General features: G+C 42.3%; 2 protein-coding genes across 2 annotated transcripts; one reads left to right on the forward strand and one right to left on the reverse strand.

Annotated features, from left to right (window-relative positions):
* Positions 1 to 3,473: 3,473 nt before the first annotated feature.
* On the forward strand, positions 3,474 to 10,014 carry slc39a4 (solute carrier family 39 member 4; the record flags this gene model as incomplete). The annotated part of the gene is made up of 13 exons (XM_084031496.1): positions 3,474 to 3,480; positions 4,026 to 4,237; positions 5,796 to 6,110; positions 7,029 to 7,230; positions 7,372 to 7,535; positions 7,679 to 7,862; positions 7,952 to 8,124; positions 8,207 to 8,407; positions 8,618 to 8,722; positions 9,002 to 9,056; positions 9,166 to 9,318; positions 9,411 to 9,598; positions 9,689 to 10,014. The coding sequence occupies 13 exons, from the start codon at positions 3,474 to 3,476 to the stop codon at positions 9,815 to 9,817; spliced, it is 2,088 nt and encodes a 695-aa protein (XP_083887622.1). The 3' UTR covers positions 9,818 to 10,014.
* Positions 10,015 to 11,574: 1,560 nt separating this feature from the next.
* recql4 (RecQ helicase-like 4) lies at positions 11,575 to 21,835 on the reverse strand. The gene is made up of 28 exons (XM_084032128.1): positions 21,370 to 21,835; positions 21,133 to 21,166; positions 20,904 to 21,019; positions 20,648 to 20,794; positions 20,413 to 20,555; positions 18,975 to 20,091; positions 18,819 to 18,901; positions 18,632 to 18,731; positions 18,300 to 18,486; positions 17,976 to 18,086; positions 17,575 to 17,742; positions 17,377 to 17,469; positions 17,133 to 17,269; positions 16,938 to 17,021; positions 16,590 to 16,778; positions 16,172 to 16,354; positions 15,814 to 16,018; positions 15,501 to 15,694; positions 15,027 to 15,110; positions 14,537 to 14,674; positions 14,294 to 14,413; positions 13,828 to 14,110; positions 13,595 to 13,724; positions 13,286 to 13,446; positions 12,897 to 13,074; positions 12,537 to 12,690; positions 12,360 to 12,468; positions 11,575 to 11,939 (listed from the first exon to the last, which is right to left on the reverse strand). The coding sequence occupies exons 1-28, from the start codon at positions 21,451 to 21,453 to the stop codon at positions 11,818 to 11,820; spliced, it is 4,854 nt and encodes a 1,617-aa protein (XP_083888254.1). The 5' UTR covers positions 21,454 to 21,835; the 3' UTR covers positions 11,575 to 11,817.
* Positions 21,836 to 22,466: the final 631 nt, after the last annotated feature.

Here is a 22,466-nt window from a genome sequence, read left to right on the forward strand (position 1 = left end):
GGCGGTGCAAATCATGTGTTTTGCACCGAAGCGTTTCTCTGAGCCACATTTCCTCTGTGGTACAGAAACAGTTATATTACCTTATTATTTTGTTAGGGAAAGGGTTTATTTTCCAAGCTAGTGGATTGATTTCTTGGACATCAATCAATTTAGGAGCATTTTCTTATGCCTTTATTAGAGTTGACTGTAGAAACATGACAGGATTTTTACTTCACTTTAATTGAAAGGATATATTGCAAACCTCTTGAGAGATGGGGAAAGTGTATTAAAGCTGAAGTGGGTAATTTTAGTTAATTATAATAGAAATAACTCATTTTGACTATTGCATGTCAATACTTAATGAGTGTTTTATTTCAGATCTGTTTTATTCTCTTGCAGGTTGTTGTGTTTTTGAGAGATCCACTGTGTGTGTATGTGTGTTAATTATGAGTCTTGGATTTATGAAGAAAGACTGACATCAAACTCTATAAAAAAAATCCATAAGGATCAGCTTATACACTTCCAGCCCCTCCTGCTTCCAGCATTTGTGCAGTCTGACTCTGACGGGTGGGTGTTAACCTGATGGAGATACATATTACCTGCAATCTGGCTTGGAGGGCCAGATGGAGGGGCCTTTGAAGGCATCAAGGACGAGGCTGGGGCCCCGTAGCAGACACCTCTCCAGTAGCTGCTGGCAATGCTGCGGAGACATCGACTGGATTCTGGCCTGCAATAACGATAGATAGACATGGTTTATGTTTACATCTTGAATGTGCTGGGCTTGCAGCTGCTGAACTCCAGGCTAATATTCAACTATTCTGTTATTCGATTGTTGGGAAGGCATTCAGCTTTCAATTTTTGGTATTTGTATATTCAGGTTTGTTTGGAGTTTGTTTGTTTTTAACCCCTCAGCGTTACAAACATGCATTAAAACACACCACACCTTTTGGAATATGCTCCTCATTCAATAACACATGAAAGTACAAATAACAACACTGTAGAATAACAGAATTCTTAATTGAATCAAAAGACACGTGTTGTTTGAATCAGAATTTGGAATTTTAAATCAAGGAAACAAAGCAGGAGTTGAAAATAGATGACTGCAATTAAAGAAATGGTAATGATGATGTGTTTGCATGTGTGTTTGCAGTACATAGGCATACTCTGCATGTGTGCGTGCGTCGTGTCATAGTGGGATACAGTGTTGGACTTGATGAATGTGTGTGTTGAGAACATCTACAGGTTTGCATGACAGATAATGTAACAGAGAGTGACATGACGATGGGGGGTGTAAAAACAGGTCAATGGACAGTGTGTGTTTTGTCTCACAGATTAGCAATGCAGGGGTCAACATGCCTCTGTGTGTGTGTGTGTGTGTGTGTGTGTGTGTGTGTGTGTGTGTGTGTGTGTGTGTGTAGCAGGGGCAGATGTCTGGGGTCCCATGCCATAAGGGAGTGTGTGTGCGTGTGTGTGTGTGTGTGTGTGTGTGTGCGTGGGTGTGGCTGTCTGTTCATGTGTGTTAAGTGATGTGCAGCCAATCAACTCAATGTCCTTCCCTTCAATGGTTTCTGAGGCCGACAGCGAGCGACTGCTGACGTGATTTCAGTTCAGATTTGAACCAATCGCAGAGAAGACCTCTCTTGACCCCTCTCTCACGTTCAAACAATACGACACTGTAACAGCTGTGGATTTACAGTATATATGTGTGGAGACAGGCAGTGACGTACACAGAGCAAATTTTACAGTTACAGTTAAATGACTACAAGCATGCAATCAAGTCATTGTTAAACCAGCTCCTTGATTTTGTGCAATGATAAAGTTATGGGTAGTAGTTGATTTAATAGAAGCAGACAGAGGATATATAGTGGAATAATATGGCAAAAAACTACCTTATTGTAAATTTCCTATGAAATTAGAAATCTAACAAAAGAAAAAACGTCCCTTCTTTGCTTCTAAAAAACACTTTAAGAAATATTTCAAAATAATTTCATATCACTTAAATCAAACAAATAAAGTGCAACATATTAAAGGAAAACACCACCGCATTTCCATACTGAACTATGTTCTGCTCTGATGTTAGACGAGGTGATACATACCTCCCTCTCCTCTGTGCGTGCACTCAATGGCTCTTGCGCGCACTCGGCGCAGCGCTAATTTGCTAGCATGTAGCTTGTCCCCGTATATTCCTTAGGATCCAAAGGGGGGTGAAGTTAGAAGCGACCAAGCACTTCCACGTTGTCCCTATTTAAATACGGTTACGTGAGTAGTTACACGACCCAAGTTTGGTTACACAAAATGAAACATGCCAATTTTTCTAAGCGGATAACAAGGATAACTATATAGTATGGCGGAATAACAACTGGAAGCACTTCGACGTCGGCGCAGTAATATCATCACTCCGCTCCCCCTCTTACTTCCGTCAATAGAACCTACGTGACCTGCACGCCGTCGCCTGCACTACCTGTAGTAGTTTGTGCACAGTTGAGGAAGCATCAGGTTGTAGTAAGATAGTTTGTGAACAATCAAACATCATGGTTATAACGTGGATCGTACAGGGTTGTGAAAACAAGCAGAAGGTATATAGTCCCGTCATGTTTTGAGTGATGATATTACTGCGCCGACGTCAAAGTGCTTCCAGTTGTTATTCCGCCATACTATCTAGTTATCCTTGTTATCCGCTTAGAAAAATTGGCATGTTTCATTTTGTGTAACCAAACTTGGGTCGTGTAACTACTCACGTAACCGTATTTAAATAGGGACAACGTGGAAGTGCTTGGTCGCTTCTAACTTCATCCCCCTTTGGATCCTAAGGACAAGCTACATGCTAGCAAATTAGCGCTGCGCGGAGTCCGCGCAAGAGCCATTGAGTGCACGCACAGAGGAGAGGGAGGTATGTATCACCTCGTCTAACATCAGAGCAGAACATAGTTCAGTATGGAAATGCGGTGGTGTTTTCCTTTAAGTGTTATGCAACCTAAATAATCAAAAGGATACATTTAAATACAAGTTACATACATTTTTTTTACAGGTTACGGGTTACTTGCAGAAGTTACTTGCAGAAGTCACGGGATTGTAACTCAGATGCATTATTTGCTGTGATTACACAGAGCAGCTGCTCCACCTGGTGGTTAACACAGTAACGTACACACAAACACGCATTCACACACATGCACACATATCAAACACATGCACACACACACACACACACACACACACACACACAAAAGTGTTTTACATCTCTTCATCAGAACACAAAATAACAACGTTTATTCCATCCTTTCTCTATAAATCTTTATTACAATAATAGGCCGCCATCCCAGTTTCAGACACTTTCTCACCCAACAGAAAGAAGCAGCTCAATTGCCAAAATCCAAACTGCTCACAGCGGTGAACAGGTGTCGGTCTTCACAGAGCTGAAACAAATCACACACTTGTTTCATCATTACAGTGTATTCAGTCAAAGTCCCACCAGTAGGTAAGCAAAGTGTGAAAAGATGGCTGGTGTGAAGATGGACAAGTTTCACCCGTGGTCATAATCATTTTGAGTTTGGAGTCAAAAAGCTGATGAATGTGATGCTGATTCAAGTGACTGTTGATGAAAACCAGGATACTCACACATATGTCAATGCATCCAAACCAGCCCCAAATACACCTCTTTAACCCTCGTCCTGCCAACATTTCTAACATACAAGGACTACCAACAAGAATTAAGTGCTGTAATACAACTATCACAGCAAAATGGAACTAGAAAATCAATCTTCTCTGATCTCATACATGATATCTGATATTTCAGCCTACAGGGCTACAGGGTGTGTTGTAGGCTGTACAGGTGACCACGGGTTTAGTTAAAGGGTATAGAACAGCACGAGACATGTCTCTCAGCCAATCACAGTCCAGGTCCAGTGAAAGTGTCGTGGTTTAAAACTGATAACAGCTATGACCAGAGCTCAATACAGCTCAATGTCTCTGTAGAAATACTGTGGGACTGACTCCATCAACCGATTTTGGTTCTTTTTCTTATCTTTCTTGTTTTGTTTTTTTTAAAGAAAGCTTTAAGATGTATTTCTCGACACTGTTGGTCCTTGCCAGTTGGGGTTTGCTCGGTTCTGTTTCAGGGTCTCCTGCTGTGGAGGAGGCGTACAGGGCTGTGCTTAGCGTCGTGGCTCCAGGAGAGGAGTATCTGACCCGGGAGTCCCTCGGCTCCGTCTTTAATACACTGGAGAACCGTGTGCAGTGTGGAAAAGTGTCGTGTGAAAAGGTACGTTTTATTATGCTTAACTCTAAGAGCCGGGTGGCTGACTGCAGGTGCGGTCGAGAGGTCAAAGTCTAAAAGCTATTATCTGTAACTGTGGACCCTCGGCCATGTTGTATAAGTGGATTTCTTGAAGGGTCTCCATTCACTCTTCAAGAACCACATGTTCTCTTGAATTTCAAAATCAACAGCCATCGGGTCAATCCTCCCAAAACTTGCAGGATATGTTTCATTCAAATCAACCAGTAGGGGCTGCTGCAAATACAAAGAAAATAGGTGTGGCATAACACAAATCACATTATAAGTTTCAGATTGGGCTGTAAATTGTTGAGCATCTGTGAAATTCCTATTATTAGCAACAGAAACTAAAGATTTTCTCCATCTCTGGCTATAAGTTATTGCTATATAAATTGTTTTATTTTTAAGCTTACATGCATTGTTCCAATGCAGTTATTTAAATGTTACAAAGGGGACTCTTATAAAGACCTCAAATAGTGTGCCATTGTACTTTTAATGTAGTTGATTGACAAATTTATTGAATGAATATAATTAAAACCAATTAAAATGAAATAGGAACATGGGAACATGAATGTGACTAAAGGGTCTCCTCTATCAAAGATGTTTTAGGTCTGTTTTGCCTAAACTGGTTCATCTACTAATTTTATGAAGGGTGCTGTTTGCAGGCAATTCTATCAGTGTGAATGAGAGTGAAGTCCCTGAAACTCCTACATGTCTGCCTTTACGCGCATGAATGGATAGAGCAAGACAAGTAGGATAAGTAGGCTGACACACAGCTAAGGTGGCTGCAGGTATATATAACAGACAAAAAGACAATAGTTGAAATTCCACAATTAATTTTGCTAACAACGAACTGACATCAAATGAAGTAAAAGTGAAGTGGCAGAGAAATTGTAAGAAGTGTTATAAAATGATTTTATTCAGGGGTTCAATCAAACAATAACCATCATGTCAAGTATCAGAACATGTTGTGATTTAACTGATCTGTCTCCTGTTTTGACAGTTTAATGTATCAATCAACCCCAATGACAAAATGTATTTTGTCATTTATCGCTTATCGTTTTGCTTTTATTTGAATATTTCTGAGATAACAATTTTCTTCTGCCGTCAACGCAAACTGCATGGAATGCATGTTCTTCAAACTATTAAAAAAATAGTATTCATTAGTTTTGGGATGTTTATATGCGGACTATTTTTTCAGTTAAAAAGTAGTTCCAGTAAAAAGTGTGTGGATTATCCAGAGAGAGAAACTGGGACACTGTCAAATGTCATGTCACGTTATCAGCCTATACAGTATATTGATGATATCACAACTTTTACAAGCGCAGGTCAAGATGTAGGCAATCTCTGTGTGAGGTGTGTGTGTGTGTGTGTGTGTGTGTGTGTGTGTGTGTGTGTGTGTGTGTGTGTGTGTGTGTGTGTGGCACTTACAGACACAAAACAGAGGTAAAACGTATTCAGCAGGTGTTGTTTCTGTATGTGTTGTTTGATAGAAAAGGAGTATTCTTTCACTTACATACATCTGCGTGTCCTTCACTCTCCGTAGTGTGACCTGACAGATGCTATTCACCAGCTGATCGGCGATCACTTCGCCCACGGAGATGATGGAACTGCAAAAGGAAGCCAAAACGTAACCATCGGTGTGTCTCAGTTCACTGCTCTCGCCGATGGATGCGTCCTGTACCTCTCGTCTCCCAGCCGGGTCTGCTCCGCGGTGAGGCAGGGGAGATGGGGAGAGGAGGCCCAACACTTCCTACATGAAATCGCCCGTGGTGATCACGAAAACAAGCACATAGATGTTCATGAGTTAAAGGTGCTTCTTCAAGAGCTTCATGAGCACTATGAGCCCTCAGACAGAGAGGTAAACTTCAACATCCAAACTTTATAGACATACTTATTTTTATACTTATTTTATTTGAATGTGAAAAAGTCACAAGTGAATACTGTTGGCAACAAGCGAATTCGATTATGCAACATTGGTACCGTAATTTCGTTTGTGGCTACCAGGAAGCGACTTTATGACCTCCTTGCTCTCTGACATTGAGTTCATTGAGTGTGACTTGGGTAGTGTTTTTTTACTGCGTGTACAAGGTTACTATGACCGCAACCTTATGCATCACTCTATATATCTTATCACACTTGGGTGATCAGCCAACAGTAGACAGGGCTTTGCCCTGTACTCAGCCACATCACTGGAGCAACCACCAGCATGACGAAAAGGGTCCGCTTTCAACGTGTAGTACTGTTGTATTGTGGCACAAAATGTAATGTCAGAAATTATTCAAATTTGTAGCTACAGTAAACTGTTTAAATGTCTTTCTTTCTGCTTTCCGTAGTCAAAGTTATAGTTTTTAGCTGACTCAGGATTTACAAGAGAAAGCTTTCTGAAGTTCATCATTACCACATATAACTGTGTCATCTTCCCAAACCACAATATTAATTGTTCGACAAATTGAAGTTGTCCCCAGAATATCGCAAAGTTGTGTTCAATTATCTGGCACAGCTTTCAATCAAAAAACAAAACAGCTGGTCGGGGAAAAAAATGCTGACTTGAAATGGCCCTGAGGAAAAGCTGATCAAGTCGACAGCTTGTGGTTTCTTTACAACTTTTTGTCATTGAGTTAGGGCTTCAAAGAATGATTAACCTGCAAAAAAAATCATAAAACAGGGGAAAATGCCCTTGACAATTTGTGTAAAGTCTAAGGTAAATCATTAAATTTGTTATATTCGTGTACCTTTTCTCTTTGTCTCGCCTCTCCCTTATCACCATGGTTACTAGAGCTGTGTAACAGCCAGTGACATCATGACAGAGGTCAACGCATCATCACCAGACCAGACGCAGGAAGTGGGTGCAGTTTTGGGCCGCGTCCTCTATCACGCCTTGCAAGGTCACTGCTTCATTAGCCGGCCCCTGCCTGAGGAGACCTTCTTCCTGGACTACATCATGGACCATCTGGGGTCGGAGAACTTCACTGTCGGGGGTAACTAACAACAGTGACACCGTTACATCTCTGAAAAACACTATTTTTCTGTAAAATAAGGATAAGTTAGTCATATCCGTCGAAAGCAGCTGCATCCTGGAGTTGTTTTGCTCAACTGTAGGTTATATTTGTGTTGTGTAGATTTGGAGACTCTCATGGTAAGTCTGAACATCGGACATGGCAGACATGAGCATGGACCCGGGGAAGACGAACACGCTGATCACGATCACAGCGGTTTAAGACGGAGGAAGAGGAGCAGCCATGGACATCACGAGGGGCATGAAAGAAACATCACCTGGGACCAGGTAGAACAAACTAGAGGACGGGTGTTTTTGTTAAATGAGCAAAATATCCTTATTTCCAATCATCTGTACAGAAACATGTAAGCCCAACACCTACAGTACAATATGTTAAACTCACTTCACTCCAGTCTATTTTTCCCCCCCAGCTTTGTTTCTCTGCTAACGAGCTGGTCCACATCTACAGTCTGGACGGCAACAGCTCTGCCTCCACTGGCCTCGGCCGGACAGGCTTGGCTCGGCTCAGCCCTGCTCTGGTCCAGCAGGTCCTGAGCGGAGTGTGTGCAGAAAACACAGAACCAGTGAAACAAGATGAGCTCACAAAGACTGAGAGTAAGTGTACAGAAAGACACAGGGACCTTGTTGAAAGAAAACAAGAACATTTTCCTGTTGAGGTAATTGTTCTGATTGTTCTCTCGCAGGATACTTCTATGCAACCATTGCCAATTTGGTGATCACCCTGACGTCCATGTTTGGCATCGTGATACTGCTGTTTACCTCCTGCACCAGCGTCTTCCAGTTGTGTATCCAGTTTTGCATCAGCATGGCCGTCGGCTCGCTGACTGGAGATGCCTTACTCCATCTGCTGCCCATCGTGAGTGACGTAAACACTTTTAAAGCTGCAACGAGCAGAGAGCTGTTGTATTTGGACTTATTCTGGTGGTCTATGTGTCCAGATTCTAGGTTTACATGTGCACTCTCACGAAACGGACAGCCACAGCCACAGGCACTCGCACGCTCACCATGAAGAAACTCCAGACTATATTTACAAGATGTTGGTAGTGATTGGCGGGATCTACTTATTTTATCTGCTGGAAACGATCTTCTCTCTGGTCACATATAAAGATAATCATCACCATCATCAACATCATCATGGGGTAAGAGGGGAAAATTCCATACCAGCACAAATAAAGAATAAGGAAACACCATTCTTGATTTTTCCATTCCATTAAAAAAGCTGTGACTTTTCAAATGTTGCTTTTTTAAAGGATAGGAAACAGCTAAATCTGCACCACCGCACCATGTATCTATACATAATTTGCCTCAACCATCAAGCTAAATGTTTTTTTGTATCTCTCTCTCTTCAGGAAGAAGCAGAGCCACACCACTGTGACCACGGGGCGGTTTTAGAGATGTACCAACAGGACAGGAAACAAAAAGACAAGACAAAGTCAAAGTCAGCATTAGACCTGGTGAGAAACATTCATACATTTGGAAGTTTGAAATGGGACACTAATGGAAATGTAGGCAAATGCTGCTGCTTGTAAAGCAGATCTAATTCACCATCTTATTTTAGTACAAATAATCTAAATGTTTTAAATCTTTCCATAAAAGATTCGTTTCTGCAAGTCACAATGACTCATCACTGTCTGCCTGATTCCATATGAATGCAGCATAATATGTTACTAATGCATCTTATGTCAATAACGGGACGTGTTACTGAAAGTTTGTATCCAACATGTAAACTGTAGGTCGGCCACGAAGAGACTGAGCAACCTCTTTCAGAGCCGAAGGAACTCTCCAGAGGCGAGTGTTAAAAGTTTCTTCCCATGCAAAAACAAGCACGCTTTCATTAAAGTGTGGTAATCACTGTAACTGCTCCACAACTAAACTACTACTCTGTCCACCTCTGCAGAACAGCGTCTGCTGCCTTATATGATAACTATCGGTGACGGGATCCACAACTTTGCAGACGGCTTAGCGATGGGCGCCGCTTTCTCCCTGTCATGGAAGTCCGGTCTGGCCACGTCCCTCGCTGTGTTCTGCCACGAACTCCCCCACGAACTGGGTAACCAACACATGCACGCAAAGACGGGCAACATCTGGTTTGGATCATTAAATATTTCTCGACATCACCCTGTTGCTCCTTTCTCTCTCCAGGTGACTTTGCCATTTTGCTTCACTGCGGCGTGTCTGTCCGCAAGGCGTTGCTTTTAAACCTCGGCAGTGCCATGACCTCCTTCGTCGGCATGTACATCGCTCTGTCTGTAGCCACCGACCTCGCCGCCACTCAGTGGATAGCTGCCATTACTGCAGGCCTCTTCCTGTATGTGGGACTGGCTGACATGGTGAGTGTTTACCCCTATAGAACTATTTACCAGACTACATTGTAACCGGCATCAAACAGGAATTCCCACTTCTTCTCTTTCTCCCTCCAGCTCCCCACAATGGTCCACATCAGCAACGAGAGACGCTGGCTGATGTTTCTGCTGCAGAACATCGGCCTTCTGTCCGGTTGGGGTGTTCTGCTGTTGCTGTCGCTTTATGAAGAGAAACTCCACTTTTAAAACAGAGAGGAGGTCTGTTGAGTGGGTATTTCTTCTGTTGTAATCTATACATTGTAATACAAGTGAGACTTTTGGGCATTGCTTATGAATGAGCACGGTGACACACATGAGTCCTGGTTCCCACCAACAAAAGGGTATACAGCCTATTAGATGGAGAACTAATCCAGCCACCCAAACGCCTTAAACTCCAAAACCCCCAGAACCTCCGTGTGGTTATTTGACCACATTTCAAAATGTTTTGTTTTTGAGTTCTGACTTTAAAGTCAGAATTCTGAGAATAAAGTCAGAATTCTGAGAAAAAAAAGTCAGAATTCTGAGATTAAAGTCAGGATTCTGAGAATAAAGTCAGGATTCTGAGATTAAAGTCAGAATTCTGAGATTAAAGTCAGAATTCTGAGAATAAAGTCAGAATCCTGAGAATAAAGTCAGAATTCTGAGAAAAAAAAGTCAGAATTCTGAGATTAAAGTCAGAATTCTGAGATTAAAGTCAGAATTCTGAGAATAAAGTCAGGATTCTGAGAATAAAGTCAGAATCCTGAGAATAAAGTCAGAATTCTGAGATTAAAGTCAGAATTCTGACATTAAAGTCAGAATTCTGAGAATTCACATGTCGCCCTAATCCTCTTCCATAGATCAGTGTCAAAATTATACTGAAAACATAAAAATACATACATTTGAAGAATAAGATACACAGTTTGATTTCATATTATTTACTGAATTACAAATCCCACCACACCAGTTATGAAGGCAAATTAATATGAATGTGTTAATGTCGGTATGGTAGCCTATACAGTATATTTTGTATTCTGCTTTGTTTGGAAAATCAGTTAAGGCCCATTTAATTTCGGTCGTGTACCAATAGCTCAAGCATGTGCCGTAAAAACAAATTGCGGATTACAACGCGTAGCTGCTGACAGAGGAAAATGGATTTCTCTTAAGTCAGCTTTCCAACAAAAGCAATCCATAATTTTGAACCTCTACAGTACATTTCAGAGGTTTTACGAGCCCGTGTTGTCAGGTCAACATGCTCTCCCAATAAAACACTTGATAATAACCTCTAAAACGGGACCTTTGAGCTTCTCGTTAATCAAAGTGCGTAATGCATCTTTTGGCTGAATGGGTAGTTTTACAACTACATCTTTTTCTTTTTTTTTTTTTTGCAATGTTGGTGTCATCGCTCTATGGACGGCATCGATCAGCTTGTCAGTCCAACACGTTTATCAAGACTGAAATATTAGTGGATGAACATTTATATGGACATGCAGAGGATGGACCAATGCAATTCTTTGTACCAAATACCTGCAAAAATAATGGCATTCTGCTGTGGTTTGCTTTGATTGCTCATATGCAACTGTTAGCATGCTAAAATGTGTCCTGATGTTGTTCACGTTGGGGTTTTTTAAAGTTTACTCTTCATCTGCCAAAGTGAGAGTCTACTTCAATGTATGCATCATGATGAATGATTGCCAGAAATGGCTAACTTTGTGGCCCAGTCGTTGTTTCCTGGTTCTCCCACAAAGATACAGTAGGTTGTGTACACTATATGATCACCATGAAGCACTTTGTTTTAATCTACTATTACTTACTTCGTCATACGAGTTCATTTCTGGGTTAGGTTTTTATTTTCCCTGAGGTTTGAGTCCATGCACTGATCAACCCACTAAAACGAGATAAGCTTTTAATCTATGCAACATATATCTTCTTTTTTTTCCTGAAGAGATACTCCTGAGACAATAAACATCAATGCAAGACCAAGCTAGAAAAATAGAAATATGTTTTATTTAATTACAGTCTACAAATAAAAGTGTATATGTATATTGTGTATATGTATAAAAATGTAACAATGTATCACTTTTATTTCCATTATATGTCCATTATATGGAAATAAAAGTGCAAACAAATGCCAGTTTTTTGTGCCAAATCCATCAAAACTGTGAGGGTTGCATGTATGCAGACTTGTGTCTGTGCAAGCCGCTATCTGTGCATCCACATTGGGTTGCTCACTTGAAGCGGATGATCTCCTGAGTGGCCAGTCTGATGAGCTGGTTGAAGTCAAACTGGATGTACTTCCTCCAGTAGCGCCTGTCCCTGCCGTAGGTTTGAGCAGGATAACAGGGACTGGCTGAAACAGAAATGAGGATTCACCTTAAATAAAACACATACGTTATAACCATAAGAATAGAGGACGAATTGGAAAAATAACAGGATTTTTTTTAAGGTGTTTTTGAGAGAGATAGAGATAGAGATGGCATGATGAAGTGAAAAAAAGAGATTGTGTTAATACCTTACTATTTGAGCCCGGCCTTATTTCCATTAAACACCTTCAAACTCACCATTTATTCATTGATCCTATAACACCCTCTACAGGCTAATAGTCCTCTTGATCATTTTGACTAGATAACTGGCTATCTAATACTCAAGTAAAGTACAAATCCTCTGGATATGGACTTAAGTACAGTACTTAAGTAAATTTACTGAGTTACTGTCCACCACTGCTTACATACTTGTATATTCTGTATATTGTGCGTTTGGGTGCTCTCACCTATGCCGTGCAAGATCCGAGCAACAGCTCTTCCAGAAAACTTCTCATCACTTCGGTTGGAAAGAAAACTTCTGATGTCCGCTCTGATCTGATTCTCCCAGTCTAACATCTACAAACACACAAGGGCGTTTAAACATCCAGAACGCTCATGATTGATAATCATCACACGCGATTTACCTTGTATCTGTCGAGCTCCTCGATCTCCACTGGTGCGAGCGCCTGGCCTTGGTCTCGCCTCTTGTCAAAGTACTCAGAGAGAAGGTCTTTCAGCTGGAGACTGCGACTCTCATCCAAATCCTCCAGGCAGGACGATACGCTCCGGAACGCAACACTGCACCATAACACACACATAGCGTCGCACATAATTAAGGAACAGACAGAAACAGGCTAAATAGACTATATTTAAAAGATAATATTGCTTTAGGTAATGTCAAGCACAAATTCAGATTATCTTTTCATTTATTTCTGGTATGTTCTCAAAACAGGTCTTTGTAATAAATCCAACTGGAGCTGCTGGGCTTTACTGCACGCGTCTACCTTTTGAAGGCCTTGAAGCAGAATGTCAGCTGGTAGAGCTGCGTCCTCTCTTGGTTCTGCACTCGATTGTGGAGGAACTCACAAACTCTGTCCATCTCCTCATCACTGAGGTCGCCGAAGGAACGGAAGTGGAACGATATGGAGGATAATTCCACTTGGACGCCGCTACGTCCGCCAACTGAAACACAAATGAATTTGCTGCTGAGTGTCTCTATAAATACATTTTGTTCCAGCGTCACTTTATATAGTAATGAAACAGACAGGGAAGGAGATTAGAGGCAGTCTAAAAAACAGTAATTGGTTGAAACTATTACAATATCTGAATATTTATATTTTTTTTATAATATTTTTCTCTTCTTTGGAAAAAGGTTTTGTTGTGAAACACATACCACTGCTCCACTGCAGCTGCCTGAGTCCTCTCTTCACAAGAGCAAGCTGCCATCCCATTGTGTCCGCAACCTCAACAACATCAAACTCCAACTGATCGCACGTCTCCACCCGCTCACCCGCCATCCGCCTTCTGGCCAACACCACAGCAATCGGAGGGCAGCTGTGGAAAAAGCAAACCGAGTAAAATAACACTGAACAGTATATTGTGTCATTTAAAATATCGAACGGAGTCGCACGCGGTGCAGGATACGGATTATTTTTCAGTGCCCTGCATGAGAGCATCCTATAGAATGACAGGCGTTTCGTACAGTTTTGTGATTTTCTGCAGCTGTCTCGGTCCGCTGTAGCAGCTGACTTTACACACAGACAGGGTGGGGTGTAGAAGTTCCACAAAGCGCTGGGGGTGCAGCTCCAGATAGCAGAGCAGCGTTTCTACGCCTGAAATACACAAACAAGAAAGAAAGGCAATTCAACTTCTGAATGAATTGTATGACTCGGTCCAACAACACGTCTACATGCCCTGATGTGTGTTTCCACTTACCTTCCTCTGTGATGTCCAGAGTCTCAACTGTTTCTTGGATGGGAATCGCTCTCTCGTGCGTGTGACACACTCGCTCTCTGGGCCAGTCACTGGCCTCCTCCTCCTGGTCCCTCAGCCAATCACTGGCTCCTTGCGCCTCCTTGTGCTTCATCGAACCGTCAGCTCCCTTGTGTTCCGCCGTCTGCCCCTCTTTCTCTTCCTCCTCCTTCTTCTCTTCCTTTCCTTCCTCTCTATAGTCTTGTAAGGGTTGTTCCGCTACATTCGTATGTGATGACTCCTTGCACTGAAAACAAGTTCACATCATTTATCATGTTGTCCAAAATTTCGGATAACTTTGTAAAATGTGTACTCACTAAAAAAAAAAAAAAAAAACTTCAATTTTGTAATTGGCATTTTTAACTACTTTTCAATTATTTTTTTATTGGGTGAAAGAGTGAAGAAGAAAGAGTAAAGATATTCTCCCTACCTGTGCAGTAGATGGTACTGGTGTGTCTGTATTTACTGTGTCCTGCTGAGTTTGATGGTTCAGGCGGCTCTCTTGATCACACATATCCATCATTTCTAGTAGCTCCGAATCCTCAATGTCCTTGGCACAAAGACAGTTTGAGTTTCAGTTTTTATTTTCATACCCCGACACACACACACACACACACACACACACACACACACACGCACACACAGACACAGACAGAGATAGAGAGAGAGTTACCTTTACAAGTTCCTGTTGTTTCTGGTGTATCTGTTTACATTTGCATGGAGGGAAAACTTTCTGGACCAGTTTCTTTACTGTGTAGTAGTCCACTGTGTCCGCATAGATATGACGGCGCAGCTCATGGAGGTCCCCACCCTACACACACACACACACACCAAATTAATTCATACCTAAGATAAACTGTCTAAATTTGTAAGCATTTATAACAAATTCAGACCTCAACTTATGGAAGAAAGATATGTACCACTGCAAAGAACCTAGGTTAAAACCTTGGTGAAATACAGATAACATAATATAAGATGAATACTAAGTATAATTTAATATCCACTTAGTTTGTAATTACTGTTTGACATAACCATTACCATGCATGTTTTAGATCACTGAAACTGGAAAAAAAAACAACTACAAGTTGTTTTACCGAGAGCCCAGAAAGACAGAGAATAAGCTTAAAAAATTGTGTAAAAATAGTAGCTAGATAGAGTCCTACCTCGGGGTCCAGAAAGAGGTGACAGTGTGCTGGATCTCCGTCTCTTCCTGCCCTTCCAATCTCCTGAACGTAGCTCTCAAAGCTCTAGAAAGTAAAAACAGTCCAAGAGTTTCCGCCAGTAAAGGAATAACGATGAAAATGAAGACTTTTGGGCCTTAATTTTAGCGTTGTGGTTGTATGATCTGGGTTAAAGCTCAAATGGAATTTACCTGAAAAAGTACTTTTTGTATTTCTTGACATTTTTGATGGGGAGAAAACTGGCATTTTGAATGGTCACCATAAAAAAAACAGAACAACCAGGAACCAGAACAACTGCTAAATGGACCTTGTGGTAAAATGATTTACTTAAATTCTTAACCTATGTTTTTCCTTTGCTGTTGTTCACGAAAAAAGTTATCTAACTGATACAGGTGGGGATAACATGTATAAGTTCCAATGTGATGAAAAGGTTTGAAATGAATAAGACCTCCCCACCTTGGGCATGTTGTAGTGGATGATACCGCGGACGTCAGATTTATCCAGGCCCATGCCAAAGGCCACAGTGGCCACCACGATTCGGAGCTCCCCGCACATGAAGTTGTTCTGGACACGACGGCGCTCTGAGGCGGACAAGCCAGCGTGGTACGACTCCGCCTGCCATTTCAGCGGTTTGCGAATCTTCTTCCTCGCTGAATGAAGACAAAAGGGTAGTAACAGTCTAAGAAGAGGACGGATGTAACACAACAGCTTTCCATCTTTGTGTTCAAGTTTTTACATCAAACGAATTATGAATGAATCCACTCTTTACCCAGATCTTTCTTTTTCTGTCCTATAGGGTTGTGTAGTGTCTGACTGCTGCTGCTGCCGATTTGTTTGTTTTCCTTCACTAGCACCCCCTGCAGGCAGGTCCTGAGCAGCGCCGCCACACGAGTCGTCTCCTCTCTTCTGGTGCAGTAGACGATGACGGAGTCCAGACAGCCAAAACGATCGCCTTTCAACAAGGACACCAAAGCCTAAACAGATAAATACAGGAGAGACCAAATGTAGATGATGCCTTTATACATTTACAAATGATACATTTCCAGAAATCTGGAAAATACTTTTCTCCACATAATTTAATTTGCCTTATTCTGCTCAGACACAGAGAAACACGCTACTCATCACACCTGATCTTTGTCTCTATCCGTGGACACAGACAGATAAAGGTTGGGAGGCACTGCTGCAGATCGGACCGCGATGCCGTCTTGATCAGTGATGTCCAGATGTCGTGCGATGTCCACAGCAGTGGACTGTGTGGCAGTGGCAGTGAGTCCCAGCAGGCACCGCACTCCCAAGCGCTCCCTCAGCACCTACAAACACACATATTGTGACGGCTGTAGCTCCGACACACAAGGATGTCTATGTGTGCTTGGCTGCTGAAAGACTGTTGCTCAAGATCCAACAGAATCAGAGAAAATAAAATCTGCAGGCACTGCAGATTATCTTGATTTGTGAAAAAAATATATTTTATAAATAAAAAATGTTCAGGTGTTTTCCTTCAAACGAACACAAAATGATCCAAGACCCACACCGTCATCCACCCACCTTACAGAGTCTCAGGTAACAGGGTCTAAAGTTGTGTGACCACTCAGAGACACAATGAGCTTCGTCTATACAGGCGAACGCCACAGGGGGGAGCTCCTGAGCAGAGGGTAGACACCCGGAGCCTGAACCGCCTCCACCAACCAGAGCCTCTGGAGAGAGGAGCAACAAGCACACCTGGCCTGTCTTCACCTGGAGAAACGGAGTAAGGAGAGCACACATTATGAGCTGACAATACTTCTGAACATATGTTAAAGATGACAGAGAAAAGGAAACTATTGGAAATAATGTATAGACAAATGAGTGGGAGAAGATACACAGGTAGATGTTGGGGTTTTAAAATCTTGTTACCTTTTCTATCGCAGCTTCTCGCTGTTTCTTTGTCATGTTGGAGTGGATACAAGCTGCCTTCAGACTGGCTGGCAGGCCAGACAGCTGTACACACACACCAGACATTCACAAAGAAATGTGTTAACTGAAACCTGCCAACGATGTCGGACCAGTTCTTTATGTGTCGTCATTGTTTGTGTGCGTTTAAGAAGGTACCTGGTCATCCATTAGTGAGACTAGAGGTGAAATGACCAAAGTGATGCTGTTTGATCGCTTAGCGTACAGGTAGGCTGGGAGCTGATAGCACAACGATTTACCCATCCCTGTTGACAACACTACGAGGGTAGAGAGACCTGGAGGATAAAGTGAGACATACGTGAATGCAGAGATGATAGATGTCCAGATGTGTGTGTGTGTGTGTGTGTGTGTGTGTGTGTGTGTGTGTGTGTGTTGTGCATACCAGACAGGATCCTCATAATGGCTTCCTCTTGTCCTCCCCTAAATGACTGGTAGCCCATGTCCTTCAGAGCTGCGTAGACCTCAGCAGGTGTTTCTACACCAACAGACATTTCCCACAAAAGACAACAAAAACGTTTGAGCAAATCTACAGTATTTTTCATCCAGTTCTTAGTTGCGAGCAGTACAGTTAAGTGTTTACCCTGGACTTTCCCATCATCTTTGAGCTCATAAAGCGGTTCCATCGGCGGTGGAGGAGGAGGCCGCTCGTAGTCGGGACGGATCACATTAAGCAACACCTCGTCTTTATGCTTCCCGTCCACCTCTTCAGCTCGGCACGGCTGCTCCTCTGTGATACTGGGAGACGCCGCTGGGACACACGAACACATTTGGATTTGAACATGCTTGACAAACATAAAAAATACATTTTTCTTTCTCTCAAAACTGGGATCTGATTTGCAAAGTTGCAGCTTAATTGCAAACTGCATCCAAAGGATAAAGATATTTTATTAAGAGGACATTATTATTATGATAAAAAAAAAATAGTGTTTTTATTTTAGTTAAATGGCAAGAAAGCGGTAAAAGTAAGCTCAACAGGCGTACCCAGATGCTGAGGGTGCAGTGTGCCTGTTGCCCTGGCAACCTCCTCCAGGGTGGGCAGTTCAAACACCTCCTCCTCAGCAGGTTGGTCCTCAGAAACAGGAGGGGGAGGGGCTGCAAAATAAAGTACGAATATGTCATTTTATGGTCTGATAATGTTAACGGAACCGTTTAGTTGAACACCATGAAAAAGAATGACATTAATTAAGGAGATTAATAACTATCCATATACGGGTTGAAGCCTCAGTCATGAACAAATTCAGTCAGTCTCATTATTTTCTTTGTGAAACAAGCTACTTATACAATTCTTTATTTTCTTTTTATTACCTGGTCCCTTGCAGTCCATGGCCCAGTGTCCAGTCCCTCCACATTTGTAGCATGTGTCACCCTGCCGATTGAACCCCCCTCTGAAACCCCCTCTGAACCCCCCTCTGAATCCACCCCTGAATCCACCCCTCCTCCCTCCACCTCCACCAAAACGTTCGCCTTTCAGCTCGAACTTCTGCATGTACAACTGAAAAACACACAGGAGATTTATGACACACATTCATTATAAGTCTGATATGATATCCTTGATTAAGACACACAAATACAACCGTTCTTCGGAAGGATAATGTACGGAGGTTTTGATTTATGAGATTACTCAACACAAAATGTACCTGTTTACGTAGACCGGCACCTCTGAGTGCATATCCTTTAACATGAGACTTCTTCTTCAGATTTATCTTCACAAAGTTACCCTCTGGGCCTTTCTGGCTGCTGAAGGAATGAAGAATTGTTAGTGCAAAGAACACAAATAGAGATGTTTCCGTCACACATCTTGCAGCAGGACGGGTTTGGTCTCACCTGGGTCTGGCACGCTGAGTGTTATACAGTCTCTTGGCTGCCATGTCCTCCTCTAATTCTCCAAACAAGTTCTCTTGAGGAACCTTGACAGGAATAATACTGTATTTAACTCATTTGCACAGTATGTGGAGGTGAATATAATCTAACTAAACGTACCTTTTTTGGTTCCGGTTTCTCTTCTTTTTCGTCACCATCTTCGTCTCCCTTTTTCTTGGCTCTCTTTTTCTTCCCTCCAACCTCAGCTGTGCTGGGGTTTCCATCAGAGCTCTCGTCTTTCTCCTTGCCATTCCTACGTCTCTTCTTCACTCCTCCCTCCTCAGTCGTCTCTCCCTCCATTTTTTCTGCCTCTCTCTGCCTTTTCCTCCCTCCCGTCTTTCCACCTTTGGATTTCTTACGAGTCTCATTCTCGTTTTCTGGCGTTAAAGGTGGCGTCAATCCTATTTCCATCTCCTCACCTCCTTTCCTTTGCGTTTTTTCTTCCACGCTTGCTCTGCTTTTCCCAGTGTGTTGCAGAGAAGGTTTTACTGCACTATCACTGACTGTTTTGTCATTCGCAATGTTCTTAAACCCTCCATCTTTTCCCAAGTTGACTTCCTCTCTTCTTTCTCCCTCTGCATTCATTTCTTCATTTCCACCTCTGTCACCTCCTTGTATTTTCTCTTCCGTTTCTCTTCCCCTTTCTTTAGCTTTAACTGTTTCTAGCTCTATCTCCTGGTTGCCTGCTCCAGGCTTCACCTCAACCTCCATCTCTCCAAACACCTGACACCTCTGGAGCCACTTCCTGTCAACAAAACTCAGTCTGCTGGCAGGAGAGGGCTTTCCTTCAGCGCCCCTACCCCCCATTCCTCCTCTGAAACCACCAAGAACCTGAGGGCTTCCTCTCAAGCTAATCAAAGTTCCAACGCCTGTCTCACCATCACCCTTATGTGGCGTTCCTAAAGCTTCAACATTCTCTGTTTTGTCTCCTGGCGTTCCTATGCTTTCATTTAACGTTCCCGTAGCTCCTCTTGAAGTTCCTGAACTACGCGGAGAAGATAATGATGACAACAAGGCAGAAGACCTGGCTGGGTGGGAAGCTAGACAAGAGACATTTTGATTTTGTGAACTAATAACTTTACTCATACTACTACTAACACTAATATTACTAATTCCGGCAGCACTTGCAGATTCCTGACAAATATCTCTGACAGGCTCAAATGATTCAAAAGGCTCTGCGGGTTCCATTTTCTGGGGTGTCTTTGAAGCCAGGGACCCCAGGTCAGTCTTAAATCTTCTGTAAAGGACACAATTACAGGGAGAGACCAAACAAGAGTACCTCGGTTTTAGCAAACAGTTGCTGTAAAAACAAAAACACTTAAAACTCAGTATCCGTGAACTGTATTGCAAATTATATAACAATTAGAGCTGAAACAATTATTTGATCATTCAATCGCAACCATTCTCTCTTTTGTATCATTATAAACTGGATCTCTCTGGGTTTTCGACTGTTGATTCGGGCAAAACAAGACATGTGATGACATCACCTTGGACTCTAGTAAATCAGTCAATAGAGATCCGATAATATGCATTACAACACTTTCCTGCATTTAATTACCTTGGTGTGATTGGCCTGGATTCAGAGTCGGTGGCAGTGATGGCAACGGCGGCAGCAACGGGGCTGTTGGTCGGTCCATCTTTCAAGAAGTTTAGAGGCACCCGACCGGGAAGCACAGGTTTCTTTAGCGAGACAGGTTTCTCCTTGAATATCAAAATGGACCAAAGAAGAAGCACAAGTTTTCAAGTGTACAGCCGTCTCTCTTGCCACAATATGGTCAGTAAGTGAGCCTCACCTTACGGAGTGTCGCCAGGTTGTTTTTAAGCTTCAGGCCATAGTATTGAGCAGAGGCCTTCAGACCGTCTCTCTCTTCAGTGGTCAGTCTGGGAGAAGATGCAGGCTGGGAACTGCGGTTCAGATGGGCTCCCCAACAGTCCGTCTCCTACGTAGATCAACGATAAGCAGATAGTCACAGACTCAAAGAACAAACTTGTTTTTTTTGTCTACAAAAAACAACAACAACCAACAAGGACAAACACATTCTGGAGTACCTTGTGGACTGTGCTGAGCCCAGCTGTAGATCTGGCTTGTTCTGCGTTTTGGCCGACTGCATCACTGCTGCTGTTCTCTTTGGCTTGTTTCAAACCGCGGTATTCTTTATACAGCTCTGGAATAAACACACAGTGTGTAATATGCTTCTGTCTCTGAACACACCGTCCATCCTAGACATGGATTACATCTACTTCTCTTTATGTGTTGCAGGTTAATGATCACACTCACTCCTGGTCTCCTCTGGAGCTTGGTCAATATCCTCCTGGATATGAAAGAGCATTTTCATAATCAGACATTATGGGGGAAGGGAAACGATTGAACAACAACACGTGCCTGTAACGATAAGCGATATGCCCTGTAGACCAACAGCATGCACACAGAATATCTTATCTTATTTCTATGGGGTTAGCTATTAAGCTGCCTGCTAGCTCTAGGCTATCGTGCATGTGTAAGAGTTTAAATTACCTTGTTTGGTTTCCTCTGGTTGTCTTTGACAAACCCCTGCTCCCAGCTTTTCAGCTGAAGTTTCACCTCGTTGTATCGATCCATGCTACCGTGTACAGGGGTCGATGCGTCTTACTTGTTATTCATTGCGTAACGTACGTAATTTAGATCATAGCATGTCAGGCGAAAACTAACGTTACAGCGTCGCGGCAGCTAGCTAGCGTTACAAACGCGACATTATTTCTAGCGTTTTTAAGAAGTTAGCAGCGAAAACTTTGTTTTTTTTAGCAGCGGTGTGTTTCTTTAGCTTCCTCTTCCTTTAATGAAGCCACTCAATCAGACAAAATGTACATACATAGAGTTAGTTAATAACTAACGTTTTAGAAGACTACATTAGAGAGCTTTCTTCTGCTGTGTTTATCATTTTTCCCGCGCCGGAAAGTGACAACCTGTGTTGCCAGCTTCGTTCTACTATCCCCCGTTTTCACCCATATTTCGGTTTATGAACGGGACTAAAAATGTGAAATACTTTACTAGTGATGAGAACAACGACGATAGGGATTAAAAGAAAGTAGTCTGTGTAATAGTTGTGAACCTCTTGAATTTCTAATTCGCCCGTTTCGGTTTAAATTGAGGGGTTGGGGTTCATCCCCTCAGACACCAGGCAGGCACCACTTCCTCGAGCCTCCATTAAGATCCGCCTCCTTCTTAAAGGGACAGGGAAACGAGGACGTCACACTTTCCTTTCCACTCAGTGCTGCGGACAGGGTGGGGAACTCAGTAATATTTAAATATAATATACACGGTTCTGAAATTGACTTAGTATATTTTGATGCCAATACTTTTGTACTTGTACTTTTCAAATGCAGGCCTTTTTACATGTATTTCTACACTTTACTTAAGTAAAAGTAGCTATACTAAAGGATCCGAGTTCTTCTCATCACTGAGATGCTGTATATTGATTTACTGTAAAGTGACAGCACTTTTGATCCTAAAATGTAAAGACACTTTTTTAAGTTTAATATCCCTGTTAACTCTGCTGCTGGTATGTCAAAATGTTGAAAATCAATCACTTTGCAGATTCCACACCATGCAGTTATGGTGTTGCTGTATTCTGT

Source organism: Eutrigla gurnardus, assembly GCF_963514095.1.
Source record: "Eutrigla gurnardus genome assembly, chromosome: 17".
NCBI classification, from domain to species: domain Eukaryota; kingdom Metazoa; phylum Chordata; class Actinopteri; order Perciformes; family Triglidae; genus Eutrigla; species Eutrigla gurnardus.

Bases quoted from the DNA above. Each gene is read 5' to 3' on its own strand.
- recql4 (XM_084032128.1), bottom strand. From the start codon at position 21,453: ATGGATCGATACAACGAGGTGAAACTTCAGCTGAAAAGCTGGGAGCAG. The intron at 21,020-21,132 runs GTGAGTGTGATC...TGTTTATTCCAG, and splicing joins AGCTCCAGAGGAGACCAGGA to AGCTGTATAAAGAATACCGC. The intron at 18,902-18,974 runs GTACGTTTAGTT...ATTCCTGTCAAG, and splicing joins AGAAACCGGAACCAAAAAAG to GTTCCTCAAGAGAACTTGTT.